Source organism: Callithrix jacchus, chromosome 9 (assembly GCF_049354715.1).
Source record: "Callithrix jacchus isolate 240 chromosome 9, calJac240_pri, whole genome shotgun sequence".
Taxonomy (NCBI): Eukaryota; Metazoa; Chordata; class Mammalia; order Primates; family Cebidae; genus Callithrix; species Callithrix jacchus.
The window spans coordinates 69,220,121-69,238,822 of NC_133510.1; the positions used below are offsets into that span (position 1 = coordinate 69,220,121).

The following is an 18,702-nucleotide window of genomic DNA, read 5'->3' on the forward strand; positions in this document are numbered from 1 at the left end:
ATGGAGTTTAACTTTTTCTTAAAGAAACAGCTTATTTTTATTTATTTATTTATTTTAAAGATGGGGTTTCACCATATTGGTCAGGCTGGTCTTGAACTCCTGACCTCAGGTGATCTGCCCACCACAGCCTCCCAAAGTGCTGGGATTACAGGGGTGAGCCACAGCGCCCAGCTTCTTTATTTTTTTATTTTGAGACAGTCTCCCTCTATTACCCAGGCTGGAATGCAGTGGCCTGATCTCAGCTCACAGCAACCTCCGCCTCCAGGGTTCAAGTGATTCTCCTGCCTCAGCCTTCAGAGTAGCAGGAACTACAAACGTGTACCACCATGCCGGGCAAATTTTTGTATTTTTAGTAGAGACAGGGTTTTACCATGTTAGCCAGGCTGGTCTCAAACTCCCAACCTCAGGTGATCCACATTGATTATAGGTGTGAGCCACCACGCCTGGCCAAAAAAACAGTTTTATTGAGGTATAATTTGCATACATGTGAAGTGTACAATTAAGTGATTTTGTGTCTATTTACAGAGTTGTGCAATTATCACAATTTAATTTTATTTTTAATTTATTTTTAAAATTTTGTATTTTTTCTGAGATGGAGTCTCACTCTGTCACCCAGGCTGGAGTGCAATGGCACAATTTCAGCCCACTGCCACCTCTGCCTCTTGGGTTCAAGCAATTCTGTTGCCTCAGCCTCTTGAGTAGCTGGGATTATGGGCGCCTGCCACCATGCCTGGCTAATTTTTTTGTATTTTTAGTGGAGACAGGGGTTTCATCACGTTGGACAGGCTGGTTTTGAACAAGTGATCCGCCAACCTTGACCTCGAAAAGTGCTAGAATTACAGGTGTGAGTTACTGCACCCGGCCAACAATCTACTTTGAGAACATTTCCATTATCCCAAAAAGATCCCTCGTGCTAATTTGTAGTCAATATCATACCCATCAGCAGCGCCAGATAGTCACTCATGCATTTTCTCTCCCACTACATTTGCTTTTTCTGGATATTTCACACAAACAGAATCATATTATATGTGGTATTTTCTGTCTGTTTTCTTTCAACTAGCACAATGTTTTTGAAATTCAATTATGTTATAGGACATTTTGGTAATTTCTTGTCATTGCTAGTTTACACAGTTGTTTAAATATACCACATTTTGTTTACCCATTCACCAGTTGATACACATTTGAACTGTTTCCACTTTGGGGCTTTTATGAATAATGCCATTATTTACCCATTTTTTGGGTAGGTAGCCAGGAGTGCCAGTATTTACCCATTTATTTTGAGTAGATAGCTAGGAGTAGAATTTCTTGTCCATATGGTAAGTTTATGTTTAACTTTTTTTTTATTTTTTGAGACAGAGTCTAGCTCTGTCACCAGGCTGGAGTGCAGTGGCAGGATCTTGGCTCACTACAACCTTCGCTTGCCAAGTTCAAGCAATTCTCCTGCTCAGCCTCCAGAGTAGCTGGGACTATAAGCATATGCCAACATGCTCAGCTAATTTTTCGTATTTTTTTTAGTAGAGATGGGGTTTCACCATATTGGCCAGGATGGTCTCAATCTCCTGACCTTATGATCTACCCACCTTGGCCTCCCACAGTGCTGGGATGACAGGCGTAGCCACCACAGCCGGCCTATGTTTAACTTTTAAAGTAACTCTCAACTGTTTTCCAAAATGACTGTACCATTTTACATTCTCATCAGCAATGTATGCAGGTTCCAATTTCTCCATTTCCTCAACAACACTTGTTATTGTCTTTTTTTATTATGGCCACCCTAGTATATGTGAAGTGGTATCTCTTTGTAGTTTCGGTTTGCATGCATTTCCTTTTCTATTTTTCTATTTTTTTTGAGACAGAGTTTCACTCTGGTTGCCCAGGCTGGAGTGCAATGGCATGATCTCGGCTCACTGCAACCTCTGCCTCCTGGGTTCAAGCAATTCACCTGCCTCAGCCTCCTGAGTAGCTGGGATTACAGGCATGTGCCACCATGTCCTGCTAATTCTGTATTTTTAGTAGAGATGGGGTTTCTCCATGTTGGTCAGGCTGTCCTCGAACTCCTGACCTCAGGTGATCTGCCTGCCTCAGCCTCCCAAAGTGCTGGGATTACAGGCATGTGCCATCGTTCCCGGCCTACTTGCCCATTTTTTAAATTGAGTTTTAACATTTCTTTATACCTTCTGGATATAGGTCTTTTTTTTTTTTTTTTCTTTTTTTCTTTTAATAGGGTCTTGCTCTGTTGTCTGAGCTGGAGTGCATTGGTGCAATAGTATCTCACTGCCACCTGGAATTCCTGGGCTCAGAGGATCTTCCTGCCTCAGCCTCCTGAGTTGCTGGGACTACAGGTGTGTGCCACCACACACAGCTTATTTTTAAAAACTTTTTGTAGAGACAGAGTCCCACCATGTTGTGCAGGCTGGTCTCAAACTCCTGAGCTCAAATGATCCTCCTGCCTCAGCCACCCAAAGTTCTGGGATTATAGGCATGAGTCACCACACATGGCTGGATAGAAGTCCTTTATCAGAAAAGTGATTTGCAAATATTTTCTCCCTTTCTATGACTTGTCTTCATTTTCTTAGTGGTGTTTTTGAAGCCTAAAAGTGTTAGTTTGATGAAATCTAGTTAATCAATTTATCAATTTTTAAAAATGAATCATGATTTTAGTATTGTACTAAGAACTCATATCACTCAGGGTTCAATAAGAGAGGCAGAATTAGTATAACATATATAATTTTTTTTGCAATTGGGAAACATACTTTGTATGATTTATTTTCATTTATTTATTTATTTTTGAGACAGTCTCACTCTGTCACCCAGGTTGGAGTGCAGTGGCACAATCTTGGCTCATTGCAAGCTCTGCCTCCTGGGTTCAAGTGATTCTCCTGCCTCAGCCGACAATGCCTCTGGGCATGGGTTTTTCCATGCTTTGCGCCAAGTCAAATCATCCCCGTAGGCAATAGAGTTGTCAATCCTTACAGCCTGTCTCACTCTGGTAGAAGTCCCCAGCCACGAATCTAGGGGGTTGAGGATGGATGCAACTCCAATTTAGCACATTTTCACTGTTTGTTACTAAGGTTCTGAAGTTTTTTGTGAATAAATGCTTCTCAGTGTGTTGTATGCCTTTGGTCAATTTTCAGAGTCCTAAAATGGTTGTTTTGATAGTTTTGCCCTGTTTTATCTTTGCTTTTGGGAAAAAAAAATTGTTGATTTTTTCACTCAGCCATTCTGCAAATCTTTTCAAATGTGAGTCTTTTTTTTTTTTTGAGACAGAGTCTCACTCTGTCACCTCGGCTGGAGTGCAGTGGCGTGATCTTGGCTCACTGCAACCTGTGCTTCCCAGGTTCAACCTGTTCTCCTGTCTCAGCCTCCCAAGTACCTGGGACTACAGGCTCATGCCACCACACCCAGCTAATTTTTGTATTTTTAGTAAAGATGGGGTTTCACCATGTTGGCCAGCCTGATCTTGAACTCCTGACCTCAAGTGATCCACCTGCCTCAGCCTCCCAAAGTGCTGGAATTACAGGCGTAAGCCACCATGCCTGGCCAAATGTGTGTCTTTTATCTGTTAATTTATGACACTTTTGAGAGAACTAAGGTTAGCTTTGATTCAGAACAAAAGAGAAAGGAGAGACAGGAATCTGAGAAAGAAAATGGAGAGTATTAGCACAACCAAAGCCAGAACAGTTTTGTCTTACTATTTTTTTTTTTTTTTTGAGATGGAGTCTCTCTTTCTCACCCAGGCTTGAGTGCAGTGGCGTGATTTTGGCTCACTGCAACCTCTGCCTCCTGGGTTCAAGCAATTCTCCTGCCTCAGCCTCTTGAGTAGCTGGGATTATAGGTGTGCACCATCACGCATGGCTAATTTTTGTATTTTTAGTGGAGATGGGGTTTCACCATGTTGGCTAGGCTGGTCTCGAACTCCTGACCTTAGGTGATCCACCTGCTTTGGCCTCCAAAAGTGCTGGGATTATAGGAGTGAGCCACCAAGCCTGGCCTTGTCTTACATTATATCTAACCCCAAACTTGTAACTAAAATTAAGTTGAGGTCACAGCTGAGTTCATGTCCTAAACTCTGGAAGCAGAAGTTTTAGGTGGTTGGCAGGTCCTGTGGCTTACACCTGTAACACCAGCAACTCAGAAAGGCAGGGAAGCTGAGGCAGGAGGACTGTTTGAGCCCAAGTTGAGGCTGTAGTGATCATGCTGCTGCACTCCAGCCTGGGAAACAGGGAGATCCCTCTCAACAAAAAAGAAAGAAAAAGTTCTAGGTGATTATGTGAAAAGAGCCATTCTTTAAAAAATAATACTGTTTATTTTAGCGCTAAAGTTTTCAGATTAATCTTTATCTTATAGTTAATTAGTTATAGTTAATCTATGCTAAATTCCTTAGGTTTAAACATAGATAAACACAATGCAAAAGAAAAAGTGCAATTTTACAGTTTTATGTTTTTTTCTTCAGTATCTAGAGGTACTCTGTGGAAATCTTGGAAAGAAAGAGTTATGAAACGACCTGCAACAGCCCATGCTTTAAGACCAGATCAGATGATTAGTAATCAATTTGCTACAAATACAAAGGTTTCAGAGATCCAAGGTATGCTACAGGAACTCATAGCCACCACAATGTTCAGTACATTGGAAAACAATGCTATTAAATATATATCATCAACAATAGTAAACCTTTCTAAAGCTTTGAGTGCGCTAAGTGATGAATTAAAATGTTTTAACTTCCAAAGTTCTACTATATATGAACATGAAACAAGTGAAGCAGGAAAGGAGCTCTCTCTGAAGATAATACAAGATCTCAGTAATGAAAATGAAATGCTTCAGCAGAAACTTCATGATGCAGAAGAAAAATGTGAACAACTTCTTCGATCCAAAATTGTTACAGAACAGGTGTATAAAACACTGTCCTCATCATCAACCGTGAAAGCATTATCTGGATCTTCTCCGCAGTCATCCAGGGCCATTATCAAAGCTGGTGATATTGAGGACAATACGGACAATATTTTAGACAAGGAACTTGAAAATATTGTAGATGAAGTCCAAAGAAAACGGACCAAGGGCTCTGGGATAAAATGGGACTCCACCATTTTATATACAGCCCAAGTTGAAACAACTCCAGATTTAACTGAACAGCAACAGCAACCTGTGGCTTCCAAAGATATTTCTGAAGATGGCACTAAAGATTATGTATCACTGAAGAAAGGTGACGAGTATCAAGCATGGAAAAAAAAGCACACAAAAGGCACACATGTAGATGAGACCTCTGAACCAAATCTGAGTGATAATAAAGGTGGCCAGAAAGTCTCAGAGGCCAATCCTAGTCAATACTATGAGCCACTGGAAAAGAAAAGAAAAGAAAAGAGATCCTTTTCTGAAGTCAACTCAAAGGCACCCACTGAAGCAAAAGGCCAACATCTCTTTTTCACTGAAACAAAGAGCCACAGTGGCAGAAGTAGAACAAGTATTATGTTGGAACAATTTAGGAAGGTCAAACGTGAGTCTCCATTTGACAGAAGACCAACTGCACCAGAGATTAAAGTGGAACCCACCACTGAGGCATTGCACAAAGAAAGCAAAGGTGAAATCAGAAGCCTAGTGGCGCCACTCAGTACAATCCAATCTGATTATACCGCTGAGCCACAGAAAGGAAAAATAAAAGGAAAAAAACACCATATCTCTTCAGGAACTACTACAAGCAAAGAAGAAAAAACTGAAGAGAAGGAAGTGTTAACCAAACAAGTCAAATCTCATCAACTTGTTAAATCACTCTCAAGGGTAGCTAAAGAGATTTCAGAATCTACCAGAGTTCTAGAAAGTCCAGATGGCAAAAGTGAACAGAGTGACCTCGAAGAATTTCAGAACGCTATAATGGCTTTCCTAAAACAGAAAATTGATAACATCGGAAAGCCTTTTGACAAAAAGACTGTTGTGAAGGAAGAGGAGTTATTAAAAAGAGCAGAAGCTGAAAAATTAGGAATCATAAAGGCAAAAATGGAGGAATATTTCCAAAAAGTGGCTGAAACTGTGACTAAAATCTTGAGAAAATACAAAGATAAAAAAAAGGAAGAACAAGTTAGGAAACCTAAAAAACAAAAAAAGGTAATCTCATTTATGCCAGGATTGCATTTTCAGAAGTCTGAAAGCAGTTCCTTTCTCTCACATGAGAGCATAGATCCAGTAATTAACAATTTAATACAAATGATCTTGGCTGAAATTGAAAGTGAAACAGATGTTTCAACAGTCTCAACAGTACAGAAAGACCACAAGGAGAGGGAAGAACAAAGGCAGGAGCAATATTTGCAAGAGGATCAAGAACAAATGTCTGGCATGAGTCTCACACAGCAGTTGCTGGAAGAAAGAAATCTCTTAAAGGAGCACTATAAGAAGATAAGTGAGAATTGGGAAGAGAAAAAGGCATATCGCCAGATGAAGGAGGGAAAGCAAGAACAACAGAGAGAGAAACAGTGGCAGGAAGAAGAGATATGGAAGACAGAGCAAAAACAGAGGACTCCTAAGCAGACTGAGCAAGAGGAGAAGCAAAAGCAAAGAGGAAAGGAGGAAGAAGAGCTTCCAGAGTCAAGCCTGCAGCAGCTGGAAGAAGGGATGCAAAAAATGAAGGCACAAGGGTTGCTCTTGGAAAAGGAGAATGGACAGATGAGGCAGATTCAGAAGGAAATGAAACATCTGGGGCCAATCATAAAACAGGAGAAAAAGAAAAAGCGGAAGCCAGAGAGAGGGCTAGAGGACCTTGAAAGGCAAAGGCAGACCGAAACAAAGGATCGGATGCAGATGAAGAAGATAAAACTTAAAGAGCTAGAAAAAGTGGTCATCCAAACTCCAATGACATTATCTCCCAGGTGGAAGAGCGCGGTGAAAGATGTACAGCAGTTATATCAAGGAGAAGAGTTTCATAGGAATCTGAAGACATTAGAAAATCTTCCTGATGAAAAGAAGCCCATACCAGTCACACCTCCCTCCCCACAATCCTCCCCACCTGGAGCTCTTCCTATTTCTGGACAGCCTCTCAGTAACTGCATTCATCTCACACCTCAGCAGGCCCAGAAAGTGGAGATCACCCTCACCCCTCAGCAGGCCCAAGAACTAGGGATCCCTCTTACCCCTCAGCAGGCCCAGGAACTAGGGATCCCTCTCACCCCTCAGCAGGCCCAGGAACTAGGGATCCCTCTCACCCCTCAGCAGGCCCAGGGTCAAGGGATCACTGTCACCTCTCAACAGGCTCAGGAACTGGGGATCACTCTCACCCCTCAGCAGGCCCAGGCTCAGGGGATCACTCTCACCCCTCAGCAGGCCCAGGCTCAGGGGATCACTCTCACCCCTCAGCAGGCCCAGGCCCTGGGGATCCCTCTCACCCCTCAGCAGGCCCAGGCTCAGGGGATCACTCTCACCCCTCAGCAGGCCCAGGCCCTGGGGATCCCTCTCACCCCTCAGCAGGCCCAGGCTCAAGGGATCACTCTCAGCCCTCAGCAGGCCCAGGCCCTGGGGATCCCTCTCACCCCTCAGCAGCCTCAGGTTCAGAAAATCACTCTCACCCCTCAGCAGGCTCAGGACGTGGGGATCCCTCTCACCCCTCAGCAGGCCCAGGAATTGGGGATCACTCTCACCCCTCAGCAGGCCCAGGCTCAAGGGATCACTCTCACCTCTCAACAGGCTCAGGAACTGGGGATCCCTCTCATCCCTCAGCAGGCCCAGGCTCAGGGGATCACTTTTACCCCTCAGCAGGCCCAGGCCCTGGGGATCCCTTTCACCACTCAGCAGGCCCAGGCTCAAGGGGTCACTCTCACCTCTCAACAGGCTCAGGAGCTGGGGATCACTCTCACTCCAAAGCAGACCCAGGCCCTGGATATCCCTCTCACCCCTCAGCAGGCCCAGGCCCTGGGGATCCCTCTCACCCCTCAGCAGGCCCAGGAATTGGGGATCCTGCTCACCCCTTGGCAGGCTCAGGAACCGGGAATCGCTCTCACCCCTCAGGAACTGGGGATCGCTCTCACCCCTCAGCAGGCACAGGCTCAGGGGATCACTCTCACCCCTCAGCAGGCCCAGGCACTGGGAGTCCCCATCACCTCAGCAAATGCCTGGATGTCAGCTGTCACTCTTACCCCTGTGCAAACCCAGGCTTTGGAGTCTCCTATTAACTTAGAACAGGCTCAAGAACAGTCATTGAAATTAGGGGTTCCTCTCACCTTAGATAAAGCCCATACCTTGGGATCGCTCCTCACCCTTAACCAAGTCCAACCTTTGGACTTCCCCTTTACCCCAGGACAGGTCCAGCCTGTGCGTATTACTCTCATGTCTGAGCATGATCCTAAATCAAGAGCTTCTATCACACCAAGAGTGCCTCACATTCCTAAGCAGCAGGCCATATTGGCTACTCCTACCCATAGACCATTTCAGGAATCGAAGGCTTCTCTCCCCACTGGGCAATCCATCATATCAAGATTGTCTCCAAGCCTTAGGCTGTCCCTGGCATCATCTGCTCCTACTGCTGAGAAGTCCTCTATATTTGGGGTCTCTTCTACTCCTTTGCAGATGTCAAAGCTTCCCCTCAATCAAGGCACCTTTGCCCCTCGGAAGCCCCTAGAAATGGGAATTCTACCTGAGGCTGAGACGCTTGGGCCACCACAGACTCTTCGTTCGTCTGGACAGACCCTGGTATACGGAGGTCAATCCACTTCTGTGCAGTTACCAGCACCACAGGCCCTTCCCACTCCTGGGCAGCTCCCAGTATCTGGGGTCCCTCCCATTCCAGGGCAGCCCTTTGAACAGGAGGCCCTTAGCTCTAGGGAGCTTTTCAAAACTGGGGCCTCTCTGACTCCTCTACCACCTCAAATGTCAAAAGCCCCTCTTGCCCCCAGGCAGCAACTTATAGCTGCAGTCCCACCAGCTTCTGGACAGATTCCCAGTCTCTGGGCTCCTCTCTTTCCTGGGCAGCCCTTAGTTCCTGGAGCCTCTTCCATCCATGGGGACCGCCTGCAATCTGGATCCTTAACCTCTGAGCAGCTCCAGGAATTCCAGCCTCCTACCACTGCTGAGCAATCTCCCCATCTGCAGGCTCCTTCTACTCTTGGGCAGCATCTGGCACCATGGATCCTTCCTGGGCAAGCTTCTTCATTATGGATCCCTCCCACCCCTAGACAACCTCTCACACTCTGGCCGTCCCCAACCCCTGGAAAGCCCCAGAGAGTTTGGTCCCCTTCTTTTGCTAAGAAGAGACTGGCATTTATTTCTTCTCTGAACTCTAAATCAGAACTGATCCATCCTAGCGCTCCAGATTTCAAGGTATCTCAAGTTCCTTTCACCACCAAGAAGTTCCAAATGTCAGAGGTCTCTGATACTTCTGAAGAAACCCAGATACTTCGAGATCCTTTTGCTATAGAATCATTTAGAACATTTCAGTCCCATCTCACCAAATACAGGACACCAGTATCGCAAAGCCCTTACACTGATGAAGGGGCCCTTCCCACTCTCACGAAGCCTACAACATCACTATCTTCTCTTACTACTCTACTCAAAACATCACAGATTTCACCTCCTGAATGGTACCAGAAATCCCGATTCCCTCCTATAGACAAGCCCTGGATACTGAGTTCAGTTTCAGGTACCAAGAAACCCAAGATAATGGTGCCTCCTTCCTCTCCTAAAGAACTTGAAGAGAAGAGGTATTTTGTTGATGTGGAAGCTCAGAAGAAGAACCTGATATTATTAAATCAGGCTATAAAAACTTGTGGATTCCCTTCACAGCTACACACAACAGCTAGGACTCTAATAATTGAGATACTTCATATGGACACGGTTCAGTTGGGATACCTATTCCGCAAGTACATTGCCTATAGGCTGATCCAGTATGCCAGGTAGATCTAATTATTATATGTCTAGTTTTCTAGTTTAGTTCTGATTTCAAATATTCTCTGTCATTGCCCTAGAACTATACTCATGTTTGTCATATGTTCTAAAAGACTGTCTTATATAAGGTCTATGGGATGGAAGCCTGTTTAAGATAGCAAAAGATCTATTTTTTAGAAAATAAGAAATAGCCAGGCATGGTGGCTCACGCCTGTAATCCCAGCACTTTGGGAGGCTGAGGTGGGCGGATCACCTGAGGTCAGGAGTTCGAGACCAGCCTGACCAATATGGTGAAACCCCATCTTTAAAAAAAAAAAAAAAAGAAAGAAAATAAGAAATGACATATAACATAATCCATTTCATTCATATATATCTCTAGCAGAGATGCCAAGTATATTTTGTGGATCATGGTTAGTCTCCAAAATATCAACTTCAAAAGTTTAGAGATGCTTCCCAGTTATTCTGAATTTCTTTTTTTTTTCTTTTTTGTTGAGACAGAGTCTTGCTCTGTCACCCAGGCTAGAGTGCAATGGCGTGATCTTGGCTCACTGCAACCTCCGCCTCCCCGGTTCAAGCGATTCCCCTGCCTCAGCTTCCTGAGTAGCTGGGATTACAGGTACAGGCCTCCACGGCTAGCTAATTTTTGTAATTTTAGAAGAGACAGGGTTTCACCATGTTGGTCAGGCTGGTCTCGAACTCCTGACCTCGTGAACCACCCACCTCAACCTCCCAAAATGCTGAGATTACAGGCATGAGCCATAGCGCTCGGCTGTGAATTTCTTTCATCATTTTTGGTTCACCAGAAATATATGATTTTCAAAATGGAAGATGGCATAACAAAGAATGAGACCAGGCATGGTGGCTCATGCCTATAATTCCAGCACTTTGGGAGGCTGAGGCAGGTGGATCACTTGAGGCCAGGAGTTCAAGACCAGTCTGGCCAACATGGTGAAACCCTGTCTCTGCAAAAAATACAAAAATTACCCAGGCATGATCCTAGGATTACTTGGGAGGCTAGGGCAGGAGAATCTCTTGAACCTGGGAGGTGGAGGTTGCAGTGAGTCAATCGCACCACTGCCCTCCAGCCTGGGTTTGGGAGTCAGACTGTCTCAAAACAAACAAACAAACAAACAAAAAGAATGAGAACCTGCCATTTGCAACAACATGGACAAAACTGAGGTCATTATGTTAAGTGAAATAAGCCAGGCACAGAAAGACAAACTTCACATGTTCTCACTTATTTGTGGGAGCTAAAAATTAAAATTATTGAACTCATGGACATAGAGAGTAGGACAGGATGGGTGCTGTGACTCACACCTGTATTCCCAGCACTTTGGAAGGCTGAGGAAGGAGGATCACTTGAGCCCAGGAGTGTCAGACCAGCCTGGACAACAAAGTGAGATCCTGTCTCTACAAAAAATACAAAAAAATTAGCTGGGTGTGATGGTGCATGCCTGTAGGACCAGCTATTCAGGAAGCTGAGCTTGGTGGATCACTCAAGCCCCAGGAGGTCAAGGCTGTAGTAAGCCAAGATCACACCGCTACACTCCAGGCTGGGTGACAGAGACCCACTCTCAGAAAAAAAAAAAAAAAGAGAGAGAGAGAGAAGGATGGTTACCAGAGGCTAGAAAGGGTAGTGGGGGTGGGGGGAAAATAGGGATGGTTAATGGGTACAAAAAAATAGAATGAATAAGAGCTAGCATTTGAAAGTACAACAAGGTGATTATAGTCAATAATGTAATTGTACATTTAAAAATATCTAAAAAGGTATAATTGGATTGTTTGTAACACAAAGGTTAAATGCTTGAGGCAATGGATACCCCATTTACCCTGAGGTGATTATTATACATTGCATGCCTGTATCAAAATATCTCCTGTAACCCCAAAATATGTACATCTACTATGTGCCCCCCCAAATCCTTTTTAATGAAAAAAAAAAAAAATAGGCCAGGTGAGGTGGCTCATGCCTGTAATCCCAGTACTTTGAGAGGCTGAGGCAGGCGGATCATGAGGTCAAGAGTTCGAGACCAGCTGGCTAACATGGTGAAACCCCATCTCTTCTAAAAATACAAAAATTAGCCGGGCTTGGTGGTAGGCACCTGTAATCCCAGCTACTCAGGAGGAGAATTGCTTGAACCCAGGAAGCGGAGGCTGCAGTGAGCTGAGATGGAGCCACTACACTTCAACCTGGGTGACAGAGCAAGACTCTGTCTCAGAAAAAAAGAAAAAGAAAAAGAAAAAAATGAAAGTAAATACAGGCAGTGGGTGGTGGCTCACGCCTATAATCCCAGCACTTTGGGAAGCCAAGGTGGGTGGATCACTTGAGGTCAGAAGTTCCAGACCACCCTGGCCAAAATGGTGAAACCCCATCTCTATTAAAAAAAATTACCCAGGCATGGTGAAGCACACCTGTACTCCCAGCTACTTAGGAGGCTGAGGCAGAAGAATTGCTTGAACCCAGGAGGCAGAGGTTGCAGTGAGGCAAGACTGTGCCTTTGTTTCCAAAAAAAAAAAAGAAAAGTAAATACATAGGGAGATGGCAGATTATATAGGAGGTGTTGCCACAGCAAATTTGCTGTTGGGGTGACCTGGAGGCAGCAGGTCCTGGTCCTGATTTTTAAAAGTTGCAAATATCAGAAATGGGTTAGGGCAGGTGACAATTTTCCTGCCATTCTTAACATTTGCATTTGAGGTTACCAACCTATTATTTTGGGGATTTTTTTTTAATGGAGTCTCCCTCTTTCGCCCAGCATAGAGTGCAGTGGTGTGATCTCGGCTCACTGCAACCTTTGCCTCCCACGTTCAAGTGATTCTCCTGGCTCCAGCCTCCTGAGTAGCTGGGATTACAGATGTGTGTCACTACATCCAGCTAATTTGTGTATTTTTAGTAGAGATGGAGTTTCACCATGTTGGCCAGGCTGCTTTTGAACTCCTGACCTCAGGTGATCCACCCACCTTAGCCTCCCAAAGTACTGTGATTACAGGTGGGAGCCACTGGGCCTGGCTATTATTTTCTATTAACCTGCCTATTGATAAGTCACTTCCATTCTCTGTTATTTTAGTTTTATTTTTATGATGCTGAGTCTTTGAGGTGGTTGTTGGTGCTGTTTGCTAGCACTTGTCAATGAGATACGAGCAGAATTGATATGTTATTTCTGTGCTGAGCTTGTCAACTAGTTTGATGACCTACAGAGTTTCCTTTTCCTCTGACATAATAACCCACAATGTTCAAGGTGATGGCTGTTCTTTTAGACATGTCCCTGAGAGAATACAGTGAAGTTCACACCCTGCCAAGCCATGATGGATTCATAGTATGAGCAACAAGTAAACTTTTTGTTGTTTTAAGCCACCGAGGCTTGTGAGTTTTGCTAAAACAGTAAAACCTAGCTTATCTTCATGAATATAGTCTTCCTGTCCAAGAATATGGTATATCTTTTTTTATTTTTTTGAGACGGAGTTTCGCTCTTGTTACCCAGGCTGGAGTGCAATGGCGCGATCTCGGCTCACCGTAACCTCAGGCTCCTGGGTTCAGGCAATTCTCCTGCCTCAGCCTCCTGAGTAGCTGGGATTACAGGCATGCGCCACCATGCCCAGCTAATTTTTTGTATCTTTAGTAGAGACGGGGTTTCACCATGTTGACCAGGATGGTCTCGATCTCTTGACTTCGTGATCCACCCGCCTCAGCCTCCCAAAGTACTGGGATTACAGGCTTGAGCCACCGCGCCCAGCCCTCTCTTTTTTTTTTTTTTTGAGATAGAGTTTCATGTTGTCACCCAGGCCAAGTATACATCTCTTTTTTTGTTCAGGTATGTGTGTGTGTTTGTGTGTGTGTGTGTGTGTGTGTGTGTGTGTGTGCATGCGTGACCACATATGCACAAAATTTTAATTTTTATATGTTTAAATAAATGTATAATACAGATATAGGTCCAGGCATGGTGGTTCATGCCTGTAATCCTAGCACTTTAGGAGGCTGAAGTGGGTGTATCACCTAAGGTCAGGAATTCGAGAACAACCTGGTCAACAAGGTGAAACCTTGTTTCTACTAAAAATACAATTATTAGCTGGGTATGGTGGCAGCTGCCTGTAATCCCAGATACTCAGGTAGCTGAGGCAGGAGAATCACTTGAACCCAGGAGGTGGACGTTTCAGTGAGCTGAGATCGTGCCACCACTGCACTCCATCCTGTATGACAGAGCAAGACTCGGTCTCAAAAAAAGAAAAAAAAAAAAGAGCATCTTAAAGTTTTCGTCTAGCTCTTGCATATGTAAGTGTTTCTTTTATTTTTGTTGTTGGTGCTATGGTAAATGGAGACTCAATTTTGTATGCAGCCATCTTGCTATATTAAAGCATGTGAACCTTTTGTTGGTTGTCTTTCTTTCTTCTTTCTTTCTCTCTCTCCCCTCCTCCCCCTTCCCCTCCACTCCCCTCTCTCTCTTTTTTTCTTTTGCAGGGTCTGGCTTTGTCACCCAAGCTGGAATGCAGTGGTGCAATCTTGGGGCTCACTGCAACCTCTGCCTCCCATGCTCAAGCAATCCTTCTACCTTAGCCTTTTGAGTAGCTGGGCCTGTAGGCATATGCCACCATACCTGGCTAACTTTTGTATTTTTTATAGAGACAGAGTTTCACCATGTTGCCCAGGCTGGTCTTCAACTCCTGAGCTCAAGTAATTTACCCACCTCAACCTCCCAAAGTGCTGGGTTTACAGGTGTGAAACACCATGTACAGCCTCAACTGATTTTCTTGAGTTTTCCAGATATATAATCATCTTACTTGCAAATGATTTTTTATATCTAGATTTTCCAACGTTTTTTGGTTGAGACAGTCTCACTCTGTTGCCCAGGCTGGAGTGCAGAGGCATGATCTCAGTTCACTGCAACCTCCGCCTCCAGGGTTCAAGCAATTCTCCTGCCTCAGCCCCCACCCTCCCAGTAGCTGGGATTACAGGCACGTGCCACCTGGCTAATTTTTGTGTTTTTAGTAGAGACGGGGTTTTGCCATGTTGGCCAGGCTGTTCTCGAACTCCTGACCGCAAGTGATCCACCTGCCTTGGCCTCCCAAAGTGCTAGGATTATAGGCATAAACCACCATACCTGGCCTAGATTTTTTAATTTTTAAAAATCCGATTTCTGTTTCTTGCCCATATATTGGTAACTACCACCAGAACAATGTCAAAAAATAGTGAGGATAAGACTATAAGGCTATGTTCATTTGACTTGCTCTGAGGAACAGCTAGGAATGCCTTTCCATGCCCCCACATTATTTTCTTCTAGGAAAATTTGAGAGTATTTTACTCTGTCTTTAAAAAAAAAAAAAGAAGAAGAATTTAGAGGCTGGGTGCCGTGGCTCACACCTGTAATCTCAGCACTTTGGGAGGCCAAGGCAGGAAGATCACTTGGAGACAGGGTGCAAAAAGCTATGACCGGACTACTGCACTCCCACTTAGGCAACAGAGCAAGGCCCTGCCCTTAACAAAAAAAGGGGGTGCAGATATTAAAGTATCACTTACATTTATATTCTCACTTCTGAAAAACTGCAAAACATTCTCATTCTTAGTTAATTTCATATTTTTGTTATTTCCTCCAGTCTTATGTGACTCAAATTGCCAAAATGTGAGTTGTTCTTTATTGCTAATTATTACAATATAACTATTAACTGGTTTTTTTTTTTTTTTTTTTGAGACAGAGTTTCGCTCCTGTTACCTAGGCTGGAGTGCAATGGTGCGATCTCGGCTCACCGCAACCTCCGCCCCCTGGGTTCAGGCAATTCTCCTGCCTCAGCCTCCTGAGTAGCTGGGATTACAGGCACGTGCTACCGTGCCCAGCTAATTTTTTGTAATTTTTAGTAGAGATGGGGTTTCACCATGTTGACCAGGATGGTCTCGATCTGTTGACCTCGTGATCCACCCGCCTCGGCCTCCCAAAGTGCTGGGATTACAGGCTTGAGCCACCGCGCCTGGCCCTATTAACTGGTTTTAAGACAGTAGTGATAAGGCCAGGTGCGTTGGCTCATGCCTGTGATCCCAGCACTTTGGGAGGCCGAAGCAGGAGGATCACTTAAGTTCAGGAGTTTGAGACCAGCCCGGCCAACACGGCAAAACCCCATCTCTACTAAAAGTACAAAAATTAGCTGGTGTGGTGGTATACACCTGTAATCTTGGCTACTAGGGAGTCTGGGGCAGGAGAATTGCTTGAACCCAGGAGGCAGAGGTTGCAGTGAGCCAAGATTACATCATTGCACTCCAGCTTGGGTGACAGAACAAGACTCGGTCTCAAAATGTGTGTGTGTGTGTATATATAGATACACACACACACACACACACACACACATATATATATATACATATGTGTGTATTAGAGATAGCAAACATCTTTCTAGTACTTGTCATTAAGAAAAATGCTGACTTTTGGGTTGAAAGACTTTTTTTGTTGTTTTTTTTTGAGAGAGGGTCTTGCTCTGTCACCCAGGCTAGTGTTCAGTGGCACGATCATGACTTACTGCAGCCTTAAACTCCTGGGTTTAAGCCATCCTCCTGCCTCAGCTTCCTGAGTAGCTAGGAGTACAAGTGCACACCACCACTCCTGGGTTTGTTTTTTTGTTTATTTGTTTCGTAGACAGGATCCCTCACTATGTTGCCCAGGCTGGTATCAAGCTCCTGGGCTCAAACAGTCCTCCCACCTTGGCCTCCCAAAAGTACTGGAATTACAGGCCTGAGCAACCAAGCCTGGCCAGTTGAAACACATTTGATCATATTAAAGAAGTATTCATCTGTTCCTGTTCTTTTTTTAAAATTAAGAATGGATGTCGGCTGGGCGTGGTGGCTCATGCCTGTAATCCAAGCACTTTGGAGGCCAAGGTGGGTAGATCACCTGAGGTCGGGAGTTCAAGACCAGCCTGACCAACATGGTGATACCTCATCTTTAAAAAATAATAATAATAATAAAAACAAAAGAATGGATGTCTGGCCAGTGCAATGGCTTATTCCTGTAATCCCAGCACTTTGGTACACCAAGGTGGGGAGATCACCTGAGGTCGGGAGTGCGAGACCAGACTAGCCAACATGTTAAACTCCGTCTCTACTAAAAATACAAAAAACGTTAGCTGGGTGTGGTGGCACACTCCTGTAATCCCAGCTACTTGGGCGGCTGAGGGAGAATTGCTTGAACCTGGAAGGTGAAGGCTGCAGTGAGCCGAGACCAAGTCATTGCACTCTAACCTGGCAACAAGAGTGAAACTCCATCTCAAAAAAAAAAAAAAAAAAAAAATGGATGTCCAAGATGCAGAAATCCTCAACAAAATGCTAGCAAATAGAATCCAAGAGCACATCAAAAACTTAATTCACCACAATCAAGTAGGGTTTATTCCTGGGATGCAAGGATGGCTCAACATACACAAATCAATACATGTGACTTGCCACATAAACTGAATTAAAAATAGGCCAGGCGCAGTGGCTCATGCCAATAATCCCAGCACTTTGGGAGGCCAAGTCAAGTGGATCACCTGAGGTCAGGAGTTCTCCAACATGGAGAAACCCTGTCTCTATGGAAAACACAAAATTAGATGGGCGTGGTGGCACATACCTATAGTCCCAGCTACTTGGGAGGCTAAGGCAGGAGAATTGCTTGAACCCAGCAGGCGGAGGGAGCAGTGAGCTGAGATCGCATCACTGCACTCCAGCCTGGGCAACAAGAGCAAAACTTCCATCTCAAAGAAATAATCATAAACAAATAAATAAAAACCACATGGTCATCTCAATAGATGTGGAAAAAACTTTTGATAAAATCTAACATCACTTCATGATAAAAACCCCCAACAAATGAGGCACTGGAGGAACATACTTCAAAATAATAACAGACATTTATGACAAATCTACAGCCAACATCATACTAAACAGGCAAAAGCTGGAAGCATTCTCTTAAAGAACAGGAATAGTCCACAGAAAACTGAAGTAGTTAAGACCTTAAAAAACAAAACAAAACAGAACAGGAATAAGACAAGGATGTCCACTATCACCATTCCTGTCTAGCATAGTACTGGAAGTCCTAGCCAGATTAGTCACCCAAGAGAAAGAAATAAAAGGCATCCAAACAGAAAAAGAAGTCAAATTGTCTGTCTCTGCTGATGAATTCCACACCTAGAAAACCCTAAAGACTCCATCCACGAAAAGGCTCCTAGAACCGATAAATGACTTCAATAAAGTTTCTTTTTCTCTCTCTCTTTCTCTCTTTCTTTGATAGAGTTTTGCTCTTGTTGGCCAGGCTGGATTGCAATAGTGTGGTCTTGGCTCACTGCAACCTCCACCTCCCAGGTTGAAGAGATTCTCCTGCCTCAGCCTCCTGAGTAGCTGGAACTACAGGCCTGCACCACCACCTCCAGCTAATTTTTGGATTTTTAGTAGATGGGGTTTCACCATGTTGGCCAGGCTGGTCTCAAACTCGTGACCTCAGGTGATCTACCCATCTCAGCCTCCCTAAGTGCTAGGATTACAGGCATGAGCCACTGTGCCCTGCCTTCCTGCCTGGCAAAGTTTCAGAATACAAATTAATGTACAAAAGTTTAGTAGTCTTTTTCTTTCCCTCCCTCCCTCCCTCCCTCCTTCTCTCTCTCTCTCTCTCTCTCTCTCTCTCTCTCTCTCTCTCTCTCTCTCTCTTTCTCTCTCTCTCTCTCTTTCTTTCTTTCTCTCTTTTTTGAGACTTTTACTCTTGTTGCCCAGGCTGGAGTGCAATGGCATAATCCTGGCTCACCGCAACCTCCGGCTCTGGGGTTCAAGGGATTCTCTTGCCTCAGGCTCCTGAGCCACCGTGTCCGGCCATCAGTAGCATTTCTATACATCAATAACATTTAAGCTGA

General features: G+C 44.5%; 2 protein-coding genes across 4 annotated transcripts in view; one reads left to right on the forward strand and one right to left on the reverse strand.

Moving 5' to 3' along the window:
• LARP4 (La ribonucleoprotein 4) overlaps positions 1–18,702 on the reverse strand; it is a 200,898-nt gene that overhangs the window by 124,945 nt on the left and 57,251 nt on the right. The gene's annotated exons all lie outside the window — the stretch shown is intronic.
• The window catches only part of FAM186A (family with sequence similarity 186 member A), a 68,046-nt gene that overhangs the window by 34,522 nt on the left and 14,822 nt on the right, over positions 1–18,702 (forward strand). For both annotated transcript variants that reach the window (XM_035256797.3, XM_035256798.3), the window contains exon 4: positions 4,451–9,863. In XM_035256797.3, coding sequence (XP_035112688.3) covers positions 4,451–9,863 — 5,413 coding nt within the window. The remainder of the gene's footprint in view (positions 1–4,450; positions 9,864–18,702) is intronic.